This window comes from Callithrix jacchus, chromosome 2 (genome assembly GCF_049354715.1).
Source record: "Callithrix jacchus isolate 240 chromosome 2, calJac240_pri, whole genome shotgun sequence".
NCBI classification, from domain to species: Eukaryota; Metazoa; Chordata; class Mammalia; order Primates; family Cebidae; genus Callithrix; species Callithrix jacchus.
In genome coordinates, this window is record NC_133503.1 from 130,567,264 (window position 1) to 130,595,033 (window position 27,770).

The 27,770-nt window shown below is 37.8% G+C and overlaps 1 protein-coding gene across 11 annotated transcripts in view; it reads right to left on the minus strand.

Moving 5' to 3' along the window:
* Positions 1-21,585, minus strand: part of ZFYVE16 (zinc finger FYVE-type containing 16) — a 56,919-nt gene extending 35,334 nt beyond the window's left edge. For 2 of the 11 annotated variants that reach the window (XM_035291279.3, XM_054252612.2), the window contains exons 1-3: positions 21,063-21,197; positions 17,452-17,575; positions 1,349-1,457 (exon numbers count right to left, since the gene is read on the minus strand). In XM_035291279.3, coding sequence (XP_035147170.1) covers positions 1,349-1,418 — 70 coding nt within the window. In that variant the 5' untranslated portion in view covers positions 1,419-1,457; positions 17,452-17,575; positions 21,063-21,197. Of the gene's footprint in view, positions 1-1,348; positions 1,458-9,676; positions 9,759-17,451; positions 17,576-21,062; positions 21,198-21,329 lie in introns of those variants that run through there. The other 9 variants (XM_035291282.3, XM_078365271.1, XM_054252610.2 and 6 more) reach the window with 8 other exon arrangements.
* Between the last annotated feature and the right edge of the window lie 6,185 nt (positions 21,586-27,770).

Consider the following 27,770-nt stretch of genomic DNA (forward strand, 5'->3'; position numbering starts at 1 on the left):
CAACTGTAATCCCAGCACTTTGGACACCCATAGCAGGAGGACAACTTCAGACCAGGAGTTCAAGACCAGCCTGAGCAACAGAGTGAGACCCCATTTGTAAAAAATATACACATTTTTAAATTAGCCGGGCATGTTGACACACACTTGTGGTCCCAGCTACTCAGAAGGCTGAGGTGAGAGGATAGCCTGAGTGCAGGAATTCAAGGCTGCAGTGAGCTATGACTGTACCACTACACTCCAGCCAGGGTGACAGAGCAAGACCCCATCACTTAAAAAAGAAAAGAAAAGAAAAGAAACTTAGTGGCACTAAAAAACCAAAGTAAAGTGGCCTGTAATCCCAGCACTTTGGAAGGTCAAGGTAGGCAAATCACCTGAGGTCAGGAGTTCGAGACCAGCCTGACCAACATGGAGAAACCCCATCTCTACTAAAAATATGAAATTAGCCAGGCATGGTGGCACATGCTTGTAATCCCAGCTATTCTGGCGGCTGAGGCAGGAGAATCACTTGAACCCGGGAGGTGGAGGTTGTGGTGAGCCAAGATCGCACCATTGTACTCCACCCTGGCAATAAGAGTGAAACTCCAAGAAAGAGAGAGAGGGAGAGAGGGAGAGAGGGAAAGGGGGGGAGAGAGAGAGAGAGAGAAAGAAAGAGAGAGAGAGAGGAAGGAAGGAAGAAAGGAAAGAAGGAAGGAAAGAAAGAAAAAAGAAAATACCATCTCTCATATTAATGAAATACCAATTTATGTAGAACTCTCAAGTAGCTTTTAGCTTGCTCATATGTTGGTTTTAAAGGCTTTTCTAGGGCCAAGCAGGTGGCTCATGCCTATAATCCCAACACTTTGGGAGGCTGAGGCAGGAGGATAGCCTGAACCCAGGAATTCGAGACAGGCCTGGGCAACACAGGAAGATCCTGTCTCTAAAAGTAATTGAAAAATTAGCCAGCATGGTGGCATGCATCTGTGGTCCCACTTGGAGGCTGAGGTGGGAGGACTGCTTGAGCCCAGGTGGTTGAGACTGCAGTGAGCTCTAATTGTAGCACTGTACTTCAGCCTGAGTGACAGAGTGAGACCTTGTCTCAAAAATAAAAAGAAAAGAAATGTGTTTCTTAGAGCTAATTTGAATCTAGAAAAAAAACCTTCTAGTTTCCTTACTTCTGTTTCTGGTTATGGATCCCATTCAGTCTAAGAATCAACTAACATCTTATTATGAAATAAATGAACTTTTAGCAGAAGATAACAATGTGACCAAAATTGAAAGAAAATTTTGCTAATATTACTCTATACCTGAGATAACTTAATTATAGATATTTTAAAATTCCATTAGTGGCAAAAATGGAAAATCAACAAACCTGGGTTCTGTTCAAAATCATCAAGGAGTTTGTCCAAGTCACTGACAGCTGCTTTAAAATAAGAGTCCATCCTACCTGTAGACTTACTCAGAATTTAATTCTTGTTTGCCTAAAAAATAAAAAGATAATATTTCATTTAATTCTGTAACATAAATATTACGCCATCTATTCCATGCCAGAAAACACAGTCAAGAAATTGACACAGAAATAAAATTTAAGAGTGCTGCTTTAAGGAATCTACAATTCAGTTGGGGAAATTGCTCCTGTATATATAAAAATGACACAAAAACCAACTCTAACAACATATTTGCACATAAGAACTATTATAAATTTTAAAACATTTACCTAAATAACTCATGGGTCAAAGAAGACTTCATAATGGAAAGCTAAAACTACTTATAAATAATTTCAAAATAATATAAATAACATACACATAAAAATACTGTACATTAAAAACTCTGGGATTCAGTAAAAGTGGTCTTTTTGAGATACTTAGAGTCTTAGATGCTTTTTTATTTTTTGAGAAGGAGTCTCGCTCTGTCACCCAGACTGAAGTGCAGTGGTACAATCTCGGCTCACTACAACCTCCACCTCCCAGGTTCAAGTGATTCTCCTGCCTCAGCCTCATGAGTAGCTGGGGCTACAGGCACATTCCAACATGCCCAGCTAACTTTTGTATTTTTTTTTTAGAAGAGTAGGGGTTTCACCATTTTGGCCAGGCTGACCTAAGTTGTCTGCTTATCTCAGCCTCCCAAAGTGCTGGGATTACAGGCAGAAAACACTGCACCCAGCCACCTTAGACACTTATACTACAAAAGAAGAAAGACTGAAAACTAATAAACTAAGAGCAGAAATTAAAGAAATGGAAAACAAGCATATAAGAGGCACAAGAAAGCTAAAAGTTAGTTTCATGAAAAGATGAAACAAGTAGACAAACCTCTGGTCTGAAGCAGAAACTCTACCAAATAAGCCTGAGAAACCTCACAGAAATCGGTCAATAACTAATGGGATAATATCAAAAGTAAAATCCAAGTTGAAGGGTACTGGCTTAAAGGGGACAAGTGAGCATCAAATGAATGAAGACTGCAAAGGACTGAACACAAATCAAATAGATTTTCTAAAAAAACAAAAGATCAAATGATACTTACTAAAAACAAAAACAAAACATACCACTCATTGGAGGGTTAGCAGGGTACAAACCAATTACTCTGAAAATGGATCAATTAAGGGGAAAAAAAAATCAAGAATTTATCCTACTCAAGGACACAGACATTTCTCAAAAGAAGATATTTATGTGGCCAAAAAACATGAAAAAAAGCTCACCATCACTGATCATTAGAGAAATGAAAATTAAAACCACAATGAGATACCATCTCAGGCCAGTCAGAATGGCAATCATTAAAAAGTCAAGAAACAACAGAAGCTGGCAAGGCTATGGAGAAATAGGAACACTTTTACACGAAGACAGCATAGTGATTCCTCAAAGATCTAGAACCAGAAATACCATTTGTCACAGCAATCCCATTACTGGTATATGCCCAAAGGAATATAAATCATTCTACTATAAAGAAACATGCATGTGTATGTTCATTGCAGCGTATTCGCAATCACAGACATGGAATCAATCCAAATGCCCATCAATGATAGACTGGATAAAGAAAATGTGGTACATATAAAACCATGGAATACTATGCAACCATAAAAAAGAACAAGATCATGTCCTTTGCAGGTACATAGATGAGGCTAGAAGCCATTATCCTCAGCAAACTAATCCAAGAACAGAAAACCAAACACCACAAGTTCTCACTTATAAGTGGGAGCTGAACAATGAGAACATGTGGACACAGGGAGAAGGAACCACACATACTGGGCCTGTTGCAGGATGGGTGGTGGGTAAAGGGAGAGCATCAGGATAAATAGCTAATGTATGTGGGGCTTAATATCTAGGTAATGAATTAATAGGTACAGCAAACCACCATGGGAGATGTTTACCTATGTAACTAACCTGCATGTCCTGCACATGTATCCCAGAACTTTAAATTTAATTTAAAATACACACACACACGTGTGTGTGTGTGTATATCAATTTTGAGAACACTTTCCTTAAAAATATTGAAATTTCCAATTCATGAGCATGGTATATGATGTGATGAAGCCTTCTCTGTTGTATTTCAATAAAGCTTTGTCATTAACTAAAAAAGAATTTATCTTGCCCTTTAATTACAAAATATAACAAAATAATTACTGATATAAAGTTCTTTAGATAAGAGTTCCAGTTAATAAATGCAGAAGGATATGAAAACTTTTTAATTCATCTCTTCATAATCCCTAATGCAATAAATAGACTAGGCAACGGCTATAAATGGCCGTTTAAAAGGTTAGAGGAAAAGGTTTACGAGGAGCTTATAATGGTGGGATCGAGTGAACACATCTGAACCCAACAATCAATTTCACCATCAATAAAAGTGGAAGAACAGTGTCACCTAAAAAGTATTACTGCCTAAAAAAATTGAATCTGAATCTAATCAAACTAACTGCATGTTTACAGAAAATTCATGCATAAGGGACAAGTTAAGTGACATAAAACAAAAGCAATCAGCTAAGCTAATCTGATTGAAGGTGAAACACTGTACAGCAACATTCCTCAAACTACCTACTGTAAAAATTTTTCTTATACTTCCAATCCATTGCAAACTGTTACTTTTAAAAAAAATACAATAAAGCTATACAAATTTGTATTAATAAATATAAACAAACGAATATATATTATTAAACACATCTGTTAGGCTATCTGTCATGGGGACCAGGAATGTGAAATCAATTGGGGTAAAAGACAACAAACAAATGAGAGAGCTTCACAGGATGTAATTATGATCATGTGCCATCAACTAAGGACACCTGAGGTCAGGGGGAAAAGGAAAGAGATACTTTAAAAATGGGCTTGAAAATTAGGCAGAGCTTAAGAGAGAACTGAATGACATTGAAGACCTATCTGAAGAAATTGCCTAAAATAATGCCCAGAGGGATGAGGAAGAGAAAAATATAAAAATGGTTAAAAGATATTATGACAAAATGAGAATGGAGTACTACAAGGAGAAAAGACAGCATGGAACAACTATATTTGAAAAGATAATGCTGGGAGTTTTTCTGGAATTGATTAAAAAGCCAACTCAACAGATACAGGTAACATATTATACCAAAAATGCAAAGAGAAATCCACATTTAGACACACTATTGTAAAACTACTAAACCCCAAAGATAGAACAGCCAGAGAGAAAGGGTCACTTTCAAATGAACAACAATTATGCTGGCAACGTACTTAAAACTAATAGGTACACTTCAGAAGAATTTTCAATAACATTGGTATGACATCTGAATTCAATGAAGCATGTTCTGTTTTTGTTTCAGTTTTAATATTGTGGTTATACCATACACATAGAGTACACAAAAACACAGATACCAAACAAACAAAAGGAATGTGGAAGCCAGGCAAGGTGGCTCACGCCTGTAATCCCAACACTTTGTGAGGCCGAGGCAGGTGAACTGCTTGAGACCAGGAGTTTGAAACCAGCCTGGCCAACATAGGGAAACCCTGTCTTTACTAAAAGTACAAAAATTAGCTGGGCGTAGTGGCACACACCTGTAATACCAGCTACTTAGGTAACTGAGGCAGGAGAATCACTTGAAACCAAAAGGCAGAGGTTGTAATGAACTAAGATCACACCACTGCACTCCAGCCTGGACAACAGAGTGAGGACAACTCAAAAAAAAAAGGAATTTGGAGAAAGAGACAATGCAGGAGGGAGAATAAAACTTCAAAAAAGCTAATTAGTATTCTCAGAGACAAAAAAGCAATGCAACCATGAAACAGGAACAGGAAGCCATAAATAAGAAATACACAGAGAACAAAAAAAGATCATGAAACTTGATAGTAATCTTAAAATGTAAGCAAGATTTGTGAGCTGCCGTAAAAGCGGTGTTTAAGGGACAATGGCAGCATTAAAACTGCATATATTGATAAAGAATTTGGGAGGCTGAGGCAGGCGGATCACCTGAGGTCAGTAGTTCAAAACCAGCCTGGCCAACATGGTGAAACCCTGTCTCTACTAAAAATATGAAAATTAGCTGGGCATGGTGGCAGGTACCTGTAATCCCAGCTACTCGGGAGGCTGAGGCAGGAGAATCACTTGAACCTGGGAGATGGAGGTTGCAGTGAGCAGAGATCATGCCATTGCACTCTAGCCTGGGAACAAGAATGAAACTCCATCTCAAAAAAAAAAAAAAAAAAAAAAGAAAAAGAAAAAGAAAAGAAAAGAAATCTAAAATCGGTAAGCTCCCACCTTGGGAAACTAGACAAACAAAAACAATTTAGGCCTAAAGCAATTTATTTTCCTAAAGTAGGAAAATAAAAATTAGAGCAGAAACCAATGAAATTTAAAACAGGAAAACAATAGAAAAATAAAGAAAAACAAAAAACTCATCCCTTTAAAAGACCAATAAAATTGATAAACTAGGTTTATTAAGAGAGACACAAATGATCAACTTCAGAAATAAAACAGGAGTCATCCAAAAAAAGAAAACTTCAGGCCAATATCCATGATGAACACAGAAGCAAAAATCTTTAATAAAATACTGGCAAACCGACTGCAACAGCACATCAAAAAGTTTATCCAATCAAGTAGGGTTTATCCCGGGGATGCAAGGCTGGTTCAACATATGCAAGTCTTTAAACATAATTCACCACATAAACAGAATCAAAGACAAAAACCACATGATTATCTCAATAGATGCAGAGAAGGCCTTCAACAAAATTCAATAGCACTTTATGCTAAAAACTCTCAATAAACTAGGTATTGACAGAATGTATCTCAAAATAATAAAAGCTATTTATGACAAACCCACAGCCAATAATATACTGAATAGGCAAAAACCAGAAGCATTCCCTTTGAAATCTGGCACTAGACAAGGATGCCCTCTCTCACCACTCCTATTCAATATAGTACTGGAAGTTCTAGCCAGAGCAATCAGGCAAGAAAAAGAAATAAAGAGTATTCCTCCTTAGGAAAGGAGGAAGTCAAATTGTCTCGATTTGCAGACAACACGATTGTATATTTAGAAGACCCCATTATCTCAGCCCAAAATCTCCTGAAACTGATAAGCAACTTCGGCAAAGTCTAAGGATACAAAATCAATGTGCAGAAATCACAAGCATTCCTATACACTAATAACTGACTTAAAGACAGCCAAATCAAGAACAAACTGCCATTCACAATTGCTACAAAGAGAATAAAATACCTAGGAATACAACTAACAAAGGATGTAAAGGACTTCTTCAAGGAGAACTACAAACCACTAATCAAGGAAATAAGAGAGGATACAAACAGATGGAAAAACATTCCATGCTCATGGTTAGGAAGAATCAATATTGCAAAAATGGCCATACTGCCCAAAGTAATTTACAGATTCAACGCTATTCCCATCAAGCTACCTATGACCCTCTTCACGGAACTGGAAAAAACCACTTTAAACTTTATATGGAACCAAAAGAGAGCCTGCATAGCCAAGACAATTCTAAGCAAAAAGAACAAAGCTGGAGGCATCACACTACCTGACTTCAAACTATACTACAAGGCTACAGTAATCAAAACAGCATGGTACTGGTACCAAATCAGAGATACAGACCAATGGTACAAAACAGAGGCCTTGGAGGCAACACCACAAATCTACAACCATCTGATCTTTGACAAAACTTAAAAAAACAAGCAATGGGGAAAGGATTCCCTGTTTAATAAATGTGTTGGGAAAACTGGCTAGCCATATGCAGAAAGCAAAACTGGACCCCTTCCTGACACCTTACACTAAAATTAACTCCAGATGGATTAAAGACTTAAACATAAGACCTAACACCATAAAAACCCTAGAAGAAAACCTAGGCAAAACTATTCAGGACATAGGCATAGGCCAGGACTTCACAACTAAAACACTAAAAGCATTGGCAACAAAAGACAAAATAGACAATGGGATCTAATTAAACTCAAGAGCTTCTGTATAGCAAAAGAAACAATCATTAGAGTGAACTGGCAACCAACAGAATGAGAAAACCTTTTTGCAATCTACCCATCTGACAAAGGGCTAATATCCATAATCTACAAAGAACTAAAACAGATTTACAAGAAAGAAACAACCCCATCAAAAAGTGGGTGAAAAATATAAACAGATACTCTTCAAAAGAAAACACATAAGAGGCCAACAAACATGAAAAAATGCTCATCATCACTGGTCATTAGAGAAATGCAAATCAAAACCACATTGAGATACCATCTCCCGCCAGTTAGAACAGCAATCATTAAAAACCTGGAGACAACAGATGCTAGAGAGGATGTGAAGAAATAGGGATGCTTTTACACGGCTGGTGGGAGTGTAAATTAGTTCAACCATTGTGGAAGACAGTGTGGTGATTCCTCAAGGACCTAAAAATAGAAATTCCATTTGACCCAGCAATCCCATTACTGGGTATATATCCAAAGGATTATAAATCATTCTATTATAAAGACACATACACACATATGTTCACTGAAGCACTGTTTACAATAGCAAAGACCTGGAACCAACCCAAATGCCCGTCAATGATAGACTGGACAAGGAAAATGTGGCACATATACACCATGGAATACTATGCAGCCATAAAAAACGATGAGTTCATGTCCTTTGTAGGGACACAGATGAATCTGGAAACCATCATTCTCAGCAAACTGATACACGAACAGAAAATCAAACACTTCATGTTCTCACTCATAGGTGAGTGCTGAACAATGAGAACACACGAACACAGGGAGGAGAGCATCATATACTGGGGTCTGTTGGGGGCGATTATGGGAGGGACAGCGGGGGGTAGGTAGGTTGGGAAGGAATAACATGGGGAGAAATGCCAGATATGGGTGATGAAGGGAGAGAGGCAGCAAACCACCTTGCCATGTTATGTACCTATACAACAATCCTGCATGTTCTGCACATGTACCCTAGAACCTAAAGTGCAATTAAAAAAAAAAAACAAAAACATATATATATATATAAAGAGGAGTCATCACTACTGATGCCATGGATACAAAAAGGACAATATAGGAATATTATTAACAACTCTGCCCACAAATTTGGTAATTTAGATGAAATGAACCAATTCCTCAAATGATACAAACTGCCAAAAGTGATACAAGGAAAAATAGATAACCCCAAATCCCTACATCTATTTTAAATATTAAATAAATATTTAAATAAATAATTAATGATTTTCCATAAAAATAAATCACCAGATCCAGATGGATCCAGTGGTGAATTTTACCAAACATTTAAGGAAAAAATAATACCAATTCTCTATAATCTATTCCAGAAAAAAGAAGCAGAGGGAACACTTCTAATTTATACTATAAGACCAGCATTACCCTAATATCAAAACCAGATAAAGACACTGCAAGAAAGAAAAATTCCAGACCAATATTGCCCATGAACACAGATGTAAAAATGCTCAAGAAAATAGTGCCAAATTGAATCCAACAATGTATAAAAATAATTATACATCATGACCAATATGATTTATCCAGGTATGCAAGGCTGAGCTTAAGAGAGAACTGAATGACATTTCAACATTTGAAAATTAATCAATGTAATCTACCACATCAATAAACTAAAGACATATATAATCACATAAATTGATGCAAATAAAAACAATATGCATTCATGATAAAAACTCTTAGCAAACTATGAGAGAAACTTCTTCAATTTGACAAAGAATAGCTACAAAATACCTACAATTAACAGTATACTTAATGAGAAGAAACTGCCTTCCCTCAAAGATTGGGATCAAGGAAAAGGATATCTTCTCTCATCACTCCTACTCAAGATAATATGGAAAGCCCTAACTAGTGCAATAAGACAAGAAAAGAAAATGAGAGAAAAAGAATAAGTAAAATGGTCTTTATTTGCAATTACACGATTCTCTACATAGAAAATCTCTAAAAATTGACCCCAAAAATGTCCTGAATATAGTAAGGTTGCAGGAAATAAGGTCAGTACACAAAAGTCACTGGCATTTGAATGAACAACTGGAAGTTGGACTTTAAAATACCATTTACAAAAGCACCTTAAAAAAAAATGATACTGGCCAGATGTAGTAGTACACACTTGTAATCCTAGCACTTTGGGAGGCCAAGGCAGGCGGATTCCTTGAGCCTAGGGGTTTAAGACGAGCCTGGGCAACATAGCGAAACCTCATCTCTGCAAATACAAAAAAATTAGCCAAGTGTGCTTGTGCACACCTGTAGTCCTGGCTACCTGGGAGGCAGAAGTGGGAGGATCATTTGAGCCCAGGAGGTCAAAGCTGCAGTGAGCAGAGATCACACCAGTGCACTTCAGCCTGGGCAACAGAGTGGAGAAAAAAAAAAAGAAATACATAGGTTATAAATCTAACAATATATACACAGCATCTATATGGGATATAAAACACTGACTTAAAAAAAAATGGACATATTCCATGTTCATGGATAGGAAGACTCAATATTAAGATATAGGCTAGGTGTGGTGGCTCACAGCTCTTAATCCCAGCACTTTGGGAGGTCAAGGTGGGTGGATTACTTGAGGTCAGGAATTCGACACCAGCCTGGCCAACAGGGTAAAACCCCATCTCCACTAAAAATACCAAAATTAGCTGGGTGTGGTAGTGTATGCCTATAATCCCAGTTACTTAGGTGGCTGAGGCAAGAAAATCACTTGAACCTGGGAGGCAGAAATTGCAGTGAACTGAGATCATGCCACTGCACTCTAGCCTGGGTGACAAGAGCTACATTCCATCTCAAAAAACAAACAAACAAACAAACAAAAAACCAAAGATATGAATTCTTCCCAACCTGATCTCTAGATTCTTATGCAATCCCAACTAAAATCCTAGCAAGCTATTTTGTGGGTCTCAAGAAACAGATTCTAAAGTTTATATGAAAAGACAAAGAATCTAGAATAGCTAACATTAATACTGAAGAACAACGAAGTTGGAGGATTCACACTACCTAATTTTAAGATGTACAAGAAGGCTCTAGTAATCAGAACAATTTGTTATTGGCAAAAAACAAACACATAGATCACTAAAACAGAAGAGACCCCAGAAACGGCTAGGCACAGTGGCTCATGCCTGTAATCCCAGCATCTGGGAGGCAGAGACAGGCAGATCACTTGAGCCCAGGAGTTCAAGACCAGCCAGGGCAATATGGAGAAACTCTGTCTCCACAAAACATAAAAAAATAAGCTGGGCGACATGGTATGTACCTGTAGTACCAGCTACTTGGGAGGCTGAGATGGGAGAATCACCTGAAACCAGGGAGGTTGAGGCTATAGTGAGCCATGCTTGTGCCACTGCACTATAGCCTGAGCAACAGAGTGGACCTTATACCAAAAAAAAAAAAAAAAAAAAAAAAGACCCCAAAAATAAACCCACACAAATGTAGTCAACTTATCTTTGACAAAGGAGCAAAGGCAATTCAATGGAGAATGGACAATCTTTTCAATAATTTGTGCTGAAAAAACTGGTCATCCCTATGAAAAATATGAAACTAGAAACAGACATTACACCTTATATAAAAACATATTCAAACTGGGTAACAGACCTAAACGAAACATGAAAAACTGTAAAATTTCTTGAAGAAAACACCAGAGAAAATCTACATGACCTTGGGTTTGGTGAGGAATTTAAAAATACAACACCAATACCATGATCCATGAAAGAAAAAAATTGGAAAATTAGATCTTATTAAAATGTAAAATTTCCACTCTGCAAAGGTTAAGAGAATAAGAAGACAAGCCATAGACTGGAATATTTGCAAAGCACATATGTGATAAAGAACTTGTATCTAAAAATCTATAAAGAACTCTTAAAACTTCACAAGACAATAATCCAAGGCCAAGCATGGTGGCTCACACGTATAATCCCAGCACTTTAAGAAGCTGTGATGGGAGGTTCATTTCAGGCCAGGAGTTCAAGACCAGCCTGGGCAACATAGAGAAATTTCATCTCTAAGAAAAAGATTAAAAATTAGTTGGGTGTGGTGGCGCACACCTATAGTCCTAGCTACTCGAGAGGCTGAGATGGGAGGATAGCTTGAGCCCAGGAGTTCAAGGTTACAGTCAGGTATGATTGTGCCACTGCACTCCAGCCTGGGCAAGAAAATCAGACCCTGTCAAAAAAAAAAAAAAAATGAGAGGAGGGAAGGGGAGAGGAGGGAAGGAAGGAAAGAAGAAAGGAGAAAGGAAAGGGGAGAAAAGGCAAAAAGTGAAAGGGAAGAAAAATAAGAAAAAAAATACAATTTTAAAATAGGCAAAAGGGCTGAATGGACATCCACCAAAGATATAAGGATGGAAAATAAGAACATGAAAAATGCTTAACATCATTTGTCTTTAGAGAACTGCACATTAAAACACTTCACATCTACTAGAATGTCACTGTGAGGATGTCAAACAAGAGATAAATCTTATTATTGCTAGTGGGAATGCAAAATGGTGTAGCCGCTTTGGAAGAATATTAGGTGGTCTCTTACAAAACATAATATTATGATATAATCCATCAATTGTGCTACTAGGTATTTACCCATCTGGTTTGAAAATTTATGTTCACACAACAACCTAGATGTGAATGCATATAAACAGCTTTATTTATAACTGCCAAAAACTGGAAGCAATCAAGATGTCATTCATTAGGTATATGGATAAACTAACCATCATACGTCTATCCAATGGAATATATTTCAGTGATACAAAGAAATGAGCTATCAAGTCACAAAAAGTCATGAGTGAATCTTAATGTGTATTGCTAAGTGAAAGAATCTACATACTATATGATTCTAATTATGTAACATTCTAGAAAAAGTAAAACTACAGAGACAATAAAACACCAATGATTGCCAGTGGTTTAAAGTGGGGGAGAGATGAATATGCGAAGCCCATATATTTTAGGGTAGTAATGGCAAATGTAAGATAATCACATGCTAAAACCCACAAAACTTCACAGTATAAAGAATAAACCTCGATATGCAAATTTTCAAAAAATTATTTAGGAGACTGGGAATCCTAGATTGGAAAGCAAAATGTGACAAAGAGTCTAACTGTATTCCAAATGCATGAAACAAACCCATCACAGGGGATGGAGGAACAATATACTGACCTTTGGAAACGAGTGGAATACATACGACTAAAGAATGGAAAGACAGGCACTCTATTCTAGTTGATAAAGTTGCTTTCCATGGTGGTATAGGTTAACAATTCTGAAATCACTATACCTGTATACTGAAATTGAACAATTAAGTAAATGAATGGCTGATGGTAGAAGCCAAGTTTCTCACTGTTGAAGGAGGAGGGATGGCTAAACAGGTGAGGAAGCTAAAATAATCTATATGGTAATGGTTGACATCAATATAAACTCATGTTTAGCTTAATATGGATATCGATGGTTACATATAGAAATATTTACAGATACGTGTAATGCAGGTTAGTATAAATACATATACTAACAAATCTCCTTGTTTTTGTCAGCTCAGAGGGCCTAGAATAAATAAAATCCCAGGGACAACAAACATACTTAGCACCCAGATCTTGGTTTCTCATAAAATTCTCCATCAAAAGGAACCAAGCTCTTTGGTGAAATGGCTGCTTCTAAAACTAGGGCAGGAAATAAACAAAATGAGCACAGAGTGTCTTGTAATGCCGGAAAGTAAAAGTTCACGAGCACACATACAACAATGGGAGTATGTCAAAGAGATACAAGAGCCAAGTGAAAGAGCTCCCAATGGCCAAAGCTGGGACAAAATAAAAGAGCAGTACTGAAGTATGATTCAACAAATTAAAAAAAAAAATCTATGTGTTCATACTGACATAAGTAAATGATTGAATAAATGAGTGGGGAAAAGACAAAAATCTCCCATGCAAAAAAAAAAAAAATCCAAATTTTATGTAGATTTTTTGCTCTCAACGAAGTAGAACTCCCCATTCCTTAGGTGTGCAGTGCACAGTGACTTTCTACTTAAGAGTACAAAACAGGAGAAAAAAAGAAAATACTAACTTTCAAGTGAAGAAACCTGAGAAATACTAAATCAAGTCAAGTGATCAAGGTTAACATTAAAAGTGGCAAGTCACACTGACAGTACGCATCGATGAAAACTGTCCTTTATCTCTGTTGTCTTTCTCCCCAAAACACATTACCACAATATCATCATGAGAAAAACATAAGACAAATCCCAACTGACACTCTACAAAACATCTGACCAGTAATCCTCAAAACTTTCAAGAGTATCAAAGACAAGGAATGTCTGAGAAACTATCACAGTCAAGAGATGTCTAAGGAGACAAGACTACTCAATGTAATGTACTATCCTGGATGGGATCCTGAAACAGAAAAAGCATATTAGAGGAAAAATGAGGAAATGTGAATAAAGTATACCCTTTAGTTAATAATGTATCAATACTGGTTCACTAGTTATAACAAATATACCATATTAATCTAAGATGTTAATAATAAACTGGGTGTGGAGTATATAGGAACTCTCTGTACTATCTGTAATAATTCTGTAAATCTAAAACTTCCAAAATAAAATGTTTATTTTTAAAAATGCAATCAAGGTGTTAGAAATAAAGCTGAGAAAATATCGTAGAAAACAGAACAAAAAAAAAAGGAATGGAAAACAAGAGAGAAAATATTAGAAATTAGAGAATCAATCTAATGAGGTTTAATATTCAAATAAAAGAAGTCCAGAAAGAAGGAACAGAGGGAAGAAGAAATTGTCAAATAAAACACCACAGATAAGGTCTCCAAATGGAAAGGGCTGATTTGGGGCCCAACACATGAATGAAAAACTCTTACCAACCAACATGATTGTGAAATTTCACAATACCTGAATGGCTTAAGGGAAGATCACCCCATTTTAGACTACAGTCTGCAACCCCCACCTCTCCTTTCCCCAATGTGCCTGAACTTCCCACCCCATCTTGCTCTCCTTTTTTCTCTTTTCTTATTTTCTTTTTTTTTTTTGAGACGGAGTTTTGCTCTTGTTACCCAGGCTGGAGTGCAATGGCGTGATCTCGGCTCACTGCAACCTCCGCCTCCTGGGTTCAAGCAATTCTCCCGCCTCAGCCTCCTGAATAGCTGGGATTACAGGCTTGAGCCACCGCACCCGGCCCTTTTTTCTCTTTTCTAAAGCAGTTATTCACAACCTCTCAATATTTTGTATAAGTTGTTCATTACACTTTGTATAATTTGTTCATTCCTCCCTCACTGAATTTAAGCTCCATAAGGACATGGATCTCTTATATTTGTTCACCTATATATTCAAAAGGTCTTAGCCAGTGCCTGGCTCATAAAATGTGCTCAATATATACTTGCTGAATAAATATAAAAGATTCCAAAGAGATATAACAGGTCACAATCAAAAGATTAGTTATCATAAATGTGAGGGTTAAATAAAAAATGTTTGGACATGCAAGAACCCAAAATATTTGCATCTCATTCAGTCTTTCTCAGGAAACTACTGAAAGATCTACTCTGCCAATATAAGGGAGACATCAAGAAAAAGGAAAACCTGAAATCCAGTCAAGAGTACCCACACAGACAAATGCAATTCACAAATGACTATAAAAGGGCAGTCCAGGAAAAAGGTTGTGCAACAGGCCTAGAGAGCAACCCATCAAGATGGAGGCAGGATGACCAGCACATTATAGGAAAGATGCTGCAAAACGAACATTATCAGATGTGTGTGAATCTACTAAAAGGAGACTGACTATCTGGTTCAAGAGGTTAATACATCAAATAAAGAATACAAAAGACACATTAAAAAGATATAAAACATATTTATAAAGAACATGAAAGGTAAGGTACATGTACAAAATTATTAAGATAATTACTAACTAGGAAAAACAAAAATTATACAAGAAAGGAAATAACCTCACACTTAACCAGGTCAACTACATACAATATTTACATAGTTAACGTGATGCAAACACCAAGTAACTAAAAGTTAACATATAACTAATTTGAGAATATAGAAGGGAGAGGAGTTGTAGTGAAAAGCAGAGTTTAAAGGTAGGAGTTGGCACAAAAAACCTAAATTCCCATCTTCTGTAATAGGAAATTAGTAAACAGTATCTAAAATTGCATTAGGATGGGAGTGGGGAGGGAATATCACTGTATATCTAAACATGTTTTTAAAAACTGCAAGTGAAAAAGAATTTAAGTCATTGACTCTGGAGCAGCCTTTCTCAATTAAAAAATTAATCTTTATTGCCCTAACACTTCTATTTTATGTAATAAACTAGCTTCTCTCCTACGCATCTATCATATGAGCTATGTACCATCCTTGGGAGAATTAAGAAAATAGGTGCTCAAATCATATTTCTTGTTCAATGATTCAGAAAGAAAGCACTGATTGAGATAGACTGCTTCTGGAGAGTGGGATTCAGGGATGAGAAGGACTGAGCCAGAAGATTGTTTTTCTTTACTTTTCTTTTCTTTTTTGAGACAGGGTTTACTCTGCTGCCCAGGTTGAACTGCAGTGGCACGATATCAGCTCACCATAGCCTGGACGTGCTGGGCTCAAGCGATCCTCCCACCTCAGCCTTCCAAGTAAACGGAACAACAGGTGTGTGCCACCATGATCCAGTTAATTTTGTTTATTTTTTGTGGAGACAAAGTCTCACTATGCTCCCCAAACTGGTCTCAAACTCCTGGGCTGATGTAATCCTCCTGCCTCAGCCTCCCAAAGTGCTGGGATTATAGGCGTGAACCACCGCACCCAGCCAGTTTTTCATTATAATCCATGAAGTATTAATTAACTCTTTATGTACAGGTATCCCTTTGATAAACATAAACATTAAATTTAAAATAAACATAATAGTAAAAAGTAGTAGTAAAAGAACTCTGAATACAGGATGTATTTAACAAAGCACAGAAACTGAAAGGTCTAGAAATAGTTTCTTATTAGCAACAGCCAGAGAATTTTTTTAAAAATAAATTATGGAATTCATTAAATAACATCTATTTACAAAACATTCTTATCTATATAGCAATGCTCTACTAAGCATTACGTTATTTGAGGTGCCAAGAAAGATATAAAAAAGGTAATACAACAATTTGTAAAAGGTATGACAATTTAATAGGTATACCTAAATGTTTTAAAATGAAATCTCATTAAGCTGCATACATTTCTCTTTCAATCAAGATGTACTTTCTGTGCCAACAATCTACCACATTCAGTAGAAGACATAAAAGAAATATAAGGTATACTCCCTTTTTAATTTAGTTTCTCTTTTATTTATTTATTTATTTATTTATTTTTAAAAGACAGGGTTTCACCATGTTGGTCAGGCTAGTCTCGAACTTCTGACCTCAGTGATCCGCCCGCCTCGGCCTCCGAAAGTGCTGGGATTACAGGTGTGAGCCACCGAGCCCGGCAGTACTCCCTTTTTAAATAGGTTTATTTATATGTACATGTGACTTATTTTAGGTAGTATTTTTATTCATTCGGCTATTTATATACTTTTAGATTTAAGAAAAAAATCTTCATAATATTTCCAATAAAATGGTTTTTAAAAATCTCTTCATGATTAAAAAACATTGGCAGTAACATGGAAGATTAATCAGAAAACCAACAAAACCAATAATAAGGAGACACTTAAAATGGTTAAGGTAAGAGGTGAAGGCCTGAGCTGAGGCAGTACAGTGGAAAAATAAAGGAAACATATATAAAGGTGGCTAAAATGAGCCAGGCATGGTGATGCCCCGCTGTGGTCCCAGCTACTCCAGAGCCTGAGGTGGGAGGAATAGCTTGAGCCCAGGAATTTGAGACCAGCCTGGACAATACAGTGAGATCCTGTCTCAAATAAAAATAATAAAATGAAATAAAAGTGGCAAAAGAATGAGAACTTTTGGAGACTGAAAGCAAGGGAGAAAGCTGGATTCATGCCAGGTTTCCACTATGAGTGTCTGGGGTAGATGGTGGTGCCACTGACCATGACAGGCAAAACAAAGAGGAGCAGGATTAAGGGAAAACATGAGTTCATGTTTGGACTGTTTGAAGTACCTTGAGAACATCCTGGGAGAAATATCCAAAAGGCAGCTGAATATAAGAATCTGGAATGCAGGAGAGGAGTCTGAGATAAAGATTTGGGAATTGGCAACACACAGCTCTTAATAGATGAGATCACCTAGGAAGAGAATATATTTAGAAGAGGACAAGAGCCTGCCATCAGATAACTAAAGATCACAATTCATGTTCCTAAAACCGCCCAGGATAAACTTTGCCCAGTTACATGTACTGCTGTAGAAAAATATCCAACATATAATGTTAAATGAAAGAAAATCAAATCACAAAACTATGCATAGTGCAAACCTATTTTTACAAACAAGTTGTAAAAAAAAATAACAAAGGCACAGTAAAAAAAAAAAAATGAAGGAACAAACATTAATGATGTTAGTAATACTTTAAATCTAGGAATGGGATTATGCAAGCATTTCAGAGCTACATGACATGTCTCATACTATTTTACTTTTTTAAAATAAGCATGAACTCTTGTAAACAGAGAAAACACAATTTTGTTCTTTTCCTTAAAAAAAAAAAGTATAGAACATGTCCTTAACAATATATTTAAGAAGATAAAAATGTGTTAGAAAAACACTTGGACACTGGACTATAAATGGGAAAATAATATCAGCAGACAACTATTAAGATTACAAAAAATATTCAGTGTACTATCAAAGTAATGATAATAAAAACATATACCATTTATTGCCTACTAAATTGAAACAATTTTTTTAAATAATAAAAGTACTCAATGTCGGTAAGGGTGTGATTTTTTTTTTTTTAAGCATGTCAGACACTGCTGACGATAAATAAACCAGTACTATCTCCCAGGAAAACAATGTGACAATATGTACCAATAGCCTCAAATATTCCTAGTATTTGATCTAACAATCATCTTTTGAGAAATTTTAGAAAAGAATCCATGTGCTACAGCTCTTTTATAATGCATCTAGCAGTTGTCTGGTTGTTGTTTTCTGTTCTTTTGTTGTTGTTTTTTTTTGAGACAGAGCCTCACTCTGTCCCCCAGGCTGGAGTGCAGTGACACAATCTCAGCCCACTGCAACCTCCACCTCCAGGGTTCAAGTGATTCTTCTGCCCCCTGAGTAGCTGGGATTATAGGCGTGCACCACCACACCTGGCTAATTTTTCTATTTTTAGTAGAGACAGGGTTTCACCATGTTGGCCAGGCTGGTCTCAAACCCCTGACCCCCAGTGTTCCGCCCACCTTGGCCTCCCAAAGTGCTGGGATTACAGGCATGAGCCACCCCACCCGGCCAGTTGTCTGGCTTTTACAGGACTCCGCCTAGGCCACCAAAGAGAAAATAATTCAAAACAACTAAAAACATGCAAAGATATTTTACCAAATCATTAGTTGAAACAATGTGAACACCAACATAAGTGCACAAGAGAAAATTACACAGGCATCAAACTTTGTGTTTGTGTTTAACAAACTTAAAAAAAAAAAAAAAAAAAAGCAAAACTATGACCTAGCAATTCTACTTACAGAAAAATACCAGCACCGGTACACCAGAAAACATCACAAAAAACTTTCACTGTTGCAATGTTTGTTTGTAATAGTGCAAAATTTTAAACAATAGAACAGCCCATCAGTCTAAGAATGGTTAAATCAGCTTTCTCAAACTGTGGTCTCAGGATCCCTGGAGGTCCCGGGAGCCTTTCCACAGGCTTGTAAGATCTCTTCCCTTTTCCTACTACGTATCTGTGCAAGGCTGGGTTTCTTCATATGCTTCAACCTTAACCAGATAGCACAACAGACTGAACAGAAGCAAATATGAAAATCCAGCTATCTTCTGTAAAGCCAGACATTAAAGTGATTTGCAAAAATTTAAAACAATGCCACGCTCCTCTTCTAAGTTTCGTTTTAGAAAATAGTTATTTTTCACTCAAAAAGTATTTAACATACGAGTCTTTTATTTTTAAATAAATAAATAAAACATTTCCGTTTTCTGAGTTTTAACTTCCAAAATAGTAAATATACTGCATTAGGAACCAAAAACTCTATTGGTTCTCAATATTTTTATTTATTTTGTGTGTGTGTGTGTGTATGTGTGTGTGAGAGACTGAGTCTCTGTCGCCCAGGCTGGAGTGCAGTGGCGCAATCTCAGCTCACTGCAACCTCCGCAATCCTCACTGGATTTAAGTGATTCTTCTAACTACAGGCGCATGCCACCATGCCCAGTTAATTTTTGTAGTTTTAGTAGAGACGGGGTTTCACCATATTGGCCAAGCTGGTCTCAACCTCCTGACTTCCTGATCCACCTGCCCTGGCCTCCCAAAGTGCTAGGATTACAGGAATGAGCCACCACGCCCGGCCGGTCCTCAACAATTTTTTAGTGTAATTATCCCCAAAATTTTTTGGTGAATAATTTTTTAGTGAAACGTTAAAGGAACTGTGGCACTGTCCTATCATGTAACATTATGATTGGGGATAATTAATGGGAATCTGGCTTAAACTGTTTCAAAAGATAATTTGCTCATGTATAATCAAGATGTCATTTCTACGAAGCTTTTTTAAAACATGGGGAAATGCTTATAGTATCATTTAAATCAAGGAAAGCAGACAATCCAACGATATAAAATCTCATCTCAATTAAGAAAATGCATAGAGGAAAAATGACTCAAAGGAAAAAGTCAAAATATTAAGTGACTGATTACCATCACATGGTGCAATTACGACTGATCATTTTTCCTTATTCTTTACTGTTTTTTCAATTTTTCCCACTAAGCATGCAGTTTAATATCCAGGGGAGAAAAAGAGGAAGAAATTAGGCGAAAAATAATATAGAGTTCTACTGGATCAAACCATTAAACTCCTGCCAACTCAAGAAACGACAAGGTCAAGTGAATAAACGAAGGAATCTGATTGAATCAACAAAGTGCCTTTTTTTAAATGAAAATATTAACTTATTATCAAATGCATGCACTGGTTTCCATACAAGTCAAACTAACAAGAAAGAACATCGTTAGTCTAGAACATAATATTTGCAATCCACGGTAGTGCAAATTAGTTGAGTCAAAAACAAGGTCCTCTTTTTGGAGTTTCTCAAAAGTACCAAAGGAAAGGCAGCGGAAAAGACGTCTACTGCATCCTTTGGGTCTCTAACGAGGAGAAAAGCACGGGTGCGGGAATGGGCAGTGCGAGGGCACCGGCAGCGAAGAGACTCCTCTGCGGGGATCAAGCCTCTGCCACTCCTGAAGAACCACAGTCCCCTCCGCAGTCGCGGCCCCTCCCCAGGCGGGACGGCGAAGCCAGGGCGCTTCTCCCTCCACCCGCCGGGGTTTCTCCTCCAGGAGCGCCGGCCACTCGGGCGGCCCGGGAGAGTGGAACCAGGCAAACAGCCGCCGTGATTGCCCTCCCGGTCCAGTACGGTCTGGCCCTTCAGGCTCCAGGAGAGGACAGATAACTGGAGTGCCAGGGTTCCCCCACGGATTCGGAAAAGGAATCGGTCGGGGCCCAGGCTCTGTCCCTAGAGGAAGAGGAGGGCCAGACCCAGCACCCAGGCCGGCAGGTCCAGCGGCCACCCCGCCCCCTCTGTGGGAACAGCAGGACTGAGGGAAGGCCTAGACGACCGGTCGCGGGGGGCTCTTACCTCCCCACACCCCTCAGGAGCTTTTTGCGAACTCGACGGGACGTCGAGCTGAGGAGTGAAGAGCGACCCCGGCCGGGAGTCCTGGGAGTGCCAGACGCCGGCTCTGGGTGTCTTTCCCCGCCCCACTGGCACCGCAGAGAGCGCACGCGCGGAGGAGGCTTCCCTTCGGTTCACACGCCCTCTCCCTCAGAGTCCGCGGCCATCTCCAGGCCCACGGCGCTTGCGCACAACGATGCCGGTTCCGAGCCGGGGCGCTTGAGTTCTTACCGGAAGTGTCTGAGTGGGTTCTGAGGCAACGAGGACCCCTGAAGATTCGGCCTTAGATCGGGACTCGGTTTCCCACTCGACGCCGGGATCGGGAGGCCACTTGCGTCAGTGTCTGACTTCCTTTACCCTTCGCTGACCTAGAGGCGGCTTTCTCGGACCTGAGCCGGCGCGGCGTTCCGGTCTCTACTGGACAGATCCGCCTGCTCGGCCGCTGGCTGGGCCTGCCCTCCGCGCTGCTGGCCCCTCGGAAAACCTTAACTTTCTGTTTACTTCAAACTGGTTTTACTACCCGCTGCCCCCACTCCTCCCCCTCTTCCCCTTCCTCCGCCCAGCCGCAACGGAAATGTTCCCAGCCCAAACCCGAGCTCCAAGCCCTCCAGCTGACTGGACCTTCCCAGCGACCTTTTCCTTCCCTTCGCTGCGTTAGATCCGCTTTTTCTTTTTTTTTTTTTAGCGGCCGCTAGAACAGTTGTTTCAGTTGTTTCCCTGTCTAAAAGCCAAAGCTGACTTATCTGATGAAGAAATAAAATGTCACTCACTTGATGTATTTTTATGCTTGTTGAGCTTTGCTATCTTTTACCACAAGATTCCTATAAATTTAAATGAGAGACCGGGCGCGGTGGTTCGCGCCTGTAATCCCACCACTTTAGGAGGCCAAGGCGGGAGGATCGCTTGAAGTCAAGAGTTCCAGACAAGCCTGGGCAACATAGCAAGACCCTGTCTCTACTAAAAATGAAAATAAGAAAATTAGCTAGGCCTGTTGGCGCGTGCCTGTAGTTCCAGCTACTGGTTGGGAATCTAAGGTGGGAGGATCACTTAACCCCAGGAGGTCAAGGCTTCAGTGAGCTCTGATGGGAACACTGCATTCTAGCCTGAGTAACAGAACCATACCGTGTCCCTAAAAATAATAAAAATAAAAACAAGGGAAGAGACATCCATGTGGGATCAGATACAGACTGGGGGAAAAAGCAGTTCCTCAAAGGTATATAATAGCTTACAGTTCATACTGATCTTGCAAAAATTGCAAGAATTGCCCAGGTGCTGTGGCTCAGGCCTGTAATCCCAGCACTTTGGGAAGCTGAGGCAGGCGGATCACCTGAGGTCAGGAATTCGAGACCATCTTGGCCAATATGGCGAAACCTCGTCCCTATCAAAAATACAAAAAGCCAGGTGTGGTGGTGGGCGCATGTAATCTCAGCTACTTGGGAGGCTGAAGCATGAGAATCGCTTGAAGCCCCAAGGCAGAGCTTGCAATGAGCTGAGATCCAGCCACTGCACTCCAGCCTGGGTGACAGAGCAAGACTCCATCTCAAAAAAGAAAAAAAATTGCAAGAATTATAATTTCTCGAGTATTCCAGCCACGTGTGATTTATGATGAAAGACTTTAAAATCAGGGTTCACATCCTAAATCTGCAGTTTACAACTATAGTTCCTGATCTTTCAAAGATTCTTAATCTCTAACCTTGGTTTTCCTAAACAACAACATGAAATAGCACAACTTTTGATTGCCTAAAATAATGTATGTATTGAGAATCTGCTATGTGACAGTGTGTTAGATGCTTTGTTACATTATCTCATTTAATCCTAAGAATAATTCTACAAAGTACAGTATGCCCTTTTCCTGCTATATGTTAGGCATTGTTCACAAATAAAATAAAATGGGGCCACTGCCCATGGCGAACCACAGTCTAGTAGCAGAGACTCATATATACAAATGCATACTGGGGACAGAAGTATTTTTACAGTACAATGTGAGGACAAAGAAAATAGAAAAAAGATACAAACACCTTAAATAGATCAATGGGGAAAGTATATATAATGGCCAATTCACAAAATATGAAATTTAAATGCTTACTATACATTTTACCAATATTCAAACTCATTAATAATAAACAGACAAAAGAGAGTTTATTTCCCAGGCATCTAATTACCCAATATGTTTAAAATGTGAATAAACTCCACTGGTGACAGAAGAGTGAAGTGGACACTTATACCCTGGGAGGGATATAAATCAGGACAAAGATTTTGGAAAGTTATTTGTCAAATCAACCTAATGAGTGTTCACATGATCTAATTTGATCATTTCTCTTTTGAAAATTATAAGGAGATAGTCTGTGAAGATCTCTATGAAAAGATACTTAACCATGGTAAGTAAATTGGTATAAATCTAAAATCCAACATTAAGAGAATAGCTAAAACTATTACTGCATATATGTGATTAAAACTATTAATATAATGTTTACAAGGAATTTTAATGACCTGAGGAAATTATGAAAAAACATTTAAATATTTAAAAATATTTAACATTACCTCTGTAGTATGAAGTCAGCTGCAGTATCCAATATATGTAAAAGAGTGAAGAAAGTATATCAAAAATGTTGACAGTAGTCATGTCTATCTGATTAGAATATAGATGTTATTATCCTGGACAGTCTACATTTTCTGCAATATCTATATATTACCTTTTTATTCTGGGGAAAAAGAAAATCACCTCTAATGTAACAGCTGTGATAAATTGACCAAGAAACCTAAGAATCCATTTCCCCTGTCATTAAAAGTATGGTCTTTATTACCTGGATTTGAATTCTAATTCTATAACCTATTAGTTGTGTGACCTAAATTTGCTAAGCTTAGATGCTCCTATAATCAAATGATAATAGAACTGATACATTGATTGAGATAATCCATATAAAGTGCTTAACTAAAGCACTGACTGTAAATGAATAACTGTTTTTTGTTTGTTTGTTTGTTTTTTAAGACAGGGTCTCACTGGGTCACTCAGGCTGAAATGCTGCAGTGGTTGGATCATGGCTCACTGCAGCCTCAAACTCCTAGGGCCCAAGTAATCCTCCTACCTCAGACTCCCAAGTAGCTGGGACCACAGGTGTGCATCACCATGCCCAGCTAATTTTTATTTTTGTTGTTTTAGAGATGAGGTTTCACTATGTTGCCCAGACTGGTCTCAAACTTCTGGGCTCAAGCAATCCTCCCAATTAAAATTCAAATTCAGGTAATTAGGTAATCAACCTCCCAAACTGCTGGGATTACAGACATGAGCCACTGTGCCCAGCCTAACAATTCTTATTCTTGATGGTTATAGTTCTTTTTATAAATTGAATAGTTACATTCATGTTGTTACGTCAGTATCCTATGAATTTGGCTAATGCATGTGTAAGTTCCCTGGAGCACAATTACTTGCAAATACATTTTAAAACTGAATTTCTTAGTCTACTAAGCTGAGAATAAGATACAGGGACTTGATGAGCATTCCACATGATTGTCACCATATGAAGACTCATTTGCTTTGTTTTTGTTTCCTAAGGAGAATATGCTTGTTCATATAAAATTTACAGCCTTTGATTACCTCTTAATGCCAAATGTCTAATAAAAATTTAATCGGCTAACAACGCAATTGCAATACTTTTAGTAGATTTTTAAAGTATAATAGCCTTTCCTAATTATGCCTTAGAATAATATTTAATATGGAATATGCAAAACTTCTGATCTATAAAGTAGCAAAAATAGATGAAATCAACCAACTAACCAAAGTTAAAATTAATGACTACTACTTTAACTCAATAGTTCTCTGTGGAGGTGAGGGTGGTTTTGCCTCCAAGAGGACATTTGACAGTATCTGGAGACATTTTTGGTTGTCCCAACAGAAAGGATGCTACTGATATCTAATTGATATAGGCCCCGGATGCTGCTTAATGTCTTGCAATGCATACGACAACCCCCAACAACAGAGAACTTTTCAGCCTAAAATATCAACAGTGCCAAGGTTGAGAACCCCTGATTTAGCCAGTGAGTGGTTTAAAGCTAATGTTTTCTTCCGACTCCTAGTAAACAGTTTTATTTTTGTTTTTTGACCACAGCAGCACAAATACTAGGTCAGAAATTCAGAACTGGGTTTTGAACTTGTACATAAGGCCCTATACCAATGAAAATTAAACTTTGTAACAAACAGTAAACAAAGTTAATGAGACTAGAGAGAAAAAATCTACAATGACCAGTTTTATGGAGCAGACATCTGGCCAATTGTACTATAGCAGAGAAAAACGCTCCATTTCTATTGTTGTTGTTTTTGTTTTGAAACAGAATTTTGCTCTTGTTGCCCAGGCTGGAGTGCAATGGTGTGATCTCAGCTCACTGCAACCTCTGCATCCCCGGTTCAAGCTCCTAAGTAGCTGAGATTATAGGCTCATGCCACCATCCCTGGCTAATTTTTGCATTTTTAGTAGCGTCAGGGTTTTATTATGTTGGTCAGGCTGGTCTCAAACTTCTAATCTCAGGTGATCTGCCCACCTCAGCCTCCCAAAGTGCTGGAATTACAGGTGTGAGTCACTGCACCTGGCCCTTTTTTTTTTTTTTTTTGAGACGGAGTTTCACACTTGTTGCCTAGGCTGGAGCATTCCTGTTCTTTAGTTCCACCAGATATATGTATCTGTATCATCACTTGTTACTAAGAACCAGTTTATAAATAGCTGCCATTTATTGATCACCTACTGTCTTCAGCCTTTAATAAGTAAACCAGATGTTCCTGCAGTATGAACATTGTTGCTCATCTATAAACAAAACCTGAAGTTCAGGAATTCTTGCTGTTATTACTACTTTGTTAAGTAAAGCAGCACTTACTGGTCAAGGCCTTCATCATTAACAGCAAACTGAAGAACACACTGTCAGCAACCATTCTACTTTTGTACCAAGTGCTATAATTTAGTATTGGTTCTCGTGAGAGATGCTTTTCAGTTATCTAAGGAAAGTTTTTTTTTTAATTGTAGTACTCAGACAATCACTGTAGATTCCTGTATATAATACAGCAACTGTATCTACTTAAAGTTATAAAGTTAAAAAGCTCAAATAACCAAATATTTTTTGAGTTCTTTTAGAAATATATGACAAAAACCAAATAATAAATTAATGACATAGCAATGATTTGTTGATAAACATTATAAATATTATGAACTTTCTATTTCAGCAGTAAAAAAGAGGAATAGCTGGTGTTTATTTCAACAAATATATATTTATTTTTTGTTTTGTTGTTTCGTTTTGTTTGGTACAGGGTTTCACTCCTGTTGCCCAGACTGGAGTGCAATGGCTCCATCTCGCCTCACTGCAGCCTCAACCTCTCTGGCTCAAGAGTTTCTCCTTTCTTAGCCTACCAAATACCTGGGACTAGAGGCACATGCTACTACAAAATAAATTTTGTATTTTTTGTAAAGGCAGTATTTCGCCATGTTGGCCATGGTTGGTCTGGAACTCAGGCTCAAGCCATCCACCTACCTCAGCCTCCCAAAGTACCGGGACTATGAGAGTGAGCCACTAAGCCCAGCCAATTTATTAAACATATTGCATTGTTTTTTCTATTGATTACACACTGATTGCAAGATCCTCCTGTGCTTTTAAATTGACAAAGAAAATAGAGATAAAGTTACATGAATTTTTAGAATTAAACTGTGTTTTATTATATTAAGGTGATTTCCTTAACCATTGTAATAAATGAAAGCTTATTCAATTAACCTGGTCTAACCCCTCTCTACACATATATTTAACAAGCAAAAAGAAGTGGTCAGTGTGGCCTGTACCTCAAATTATGTTTTAAAACCAATTGTTATTTTATAACACTGATTATATTATCTTGTTAATAGATTCAACAATTGTAGCTATGTTAGCTAGTGGCTTCATGTTATTTTGTAACATGTAGTATGTTACTTTGTAGATTCATGTTACTTTATAACACTAAATACAAGAAATGTGGCTTAGTTTTTGGCTTTGGGACTGAGTAATAAGGAAAATCAACAAGCTACTACAAACTCAAATGCCTTTCACACATAAATGAAATTGAATTGCACTCAGTATTACATTTATTTGTTTATGGGTGTTTCTTCTTCTGTGCAATGCATTATGCTAAGAATTGGAAGAATTGCAAAGGTGAATGATTCATGGTTTTTGCCATGAAGAAGTTCACAATCCACTATATTATTCTTTTGTTTACTAACAAATATTTGAGAGACTGATGGAAGATAATAAAGTTACAAGATCTTTGTATAGATTCTTAGTCAATTAAATTTTCCATGAATTCCTTTGTTAATTCAAATGAAAAAATAAATCTGCATATCAAATCCAGTGTCAAATAAAATATTAACAAAAAAGAATCCTTGGCAAAGTTTGGATCATAATTGCTAAAAAATTCCATGTATCAGCTTTGACTTCTAAAGAGCTCAGTTTATAACAATGATTTCTGCGTTTGAGGAAATCATCCCAAATGTAACATGTCTGGGCAATTTATTCCCTAGACAAGCCAGCCATTCCTTGAATCATCTACAGTTATTAGTAGTAGTAGTAGTACTAGTAGTTGTATTAGACAAGGTCTCATTCTGTCGCCCAGGCTGGAGTGCAGTAGCCCAGTCATAGCTCACTACAGCCTCAAATTCCTAGGCT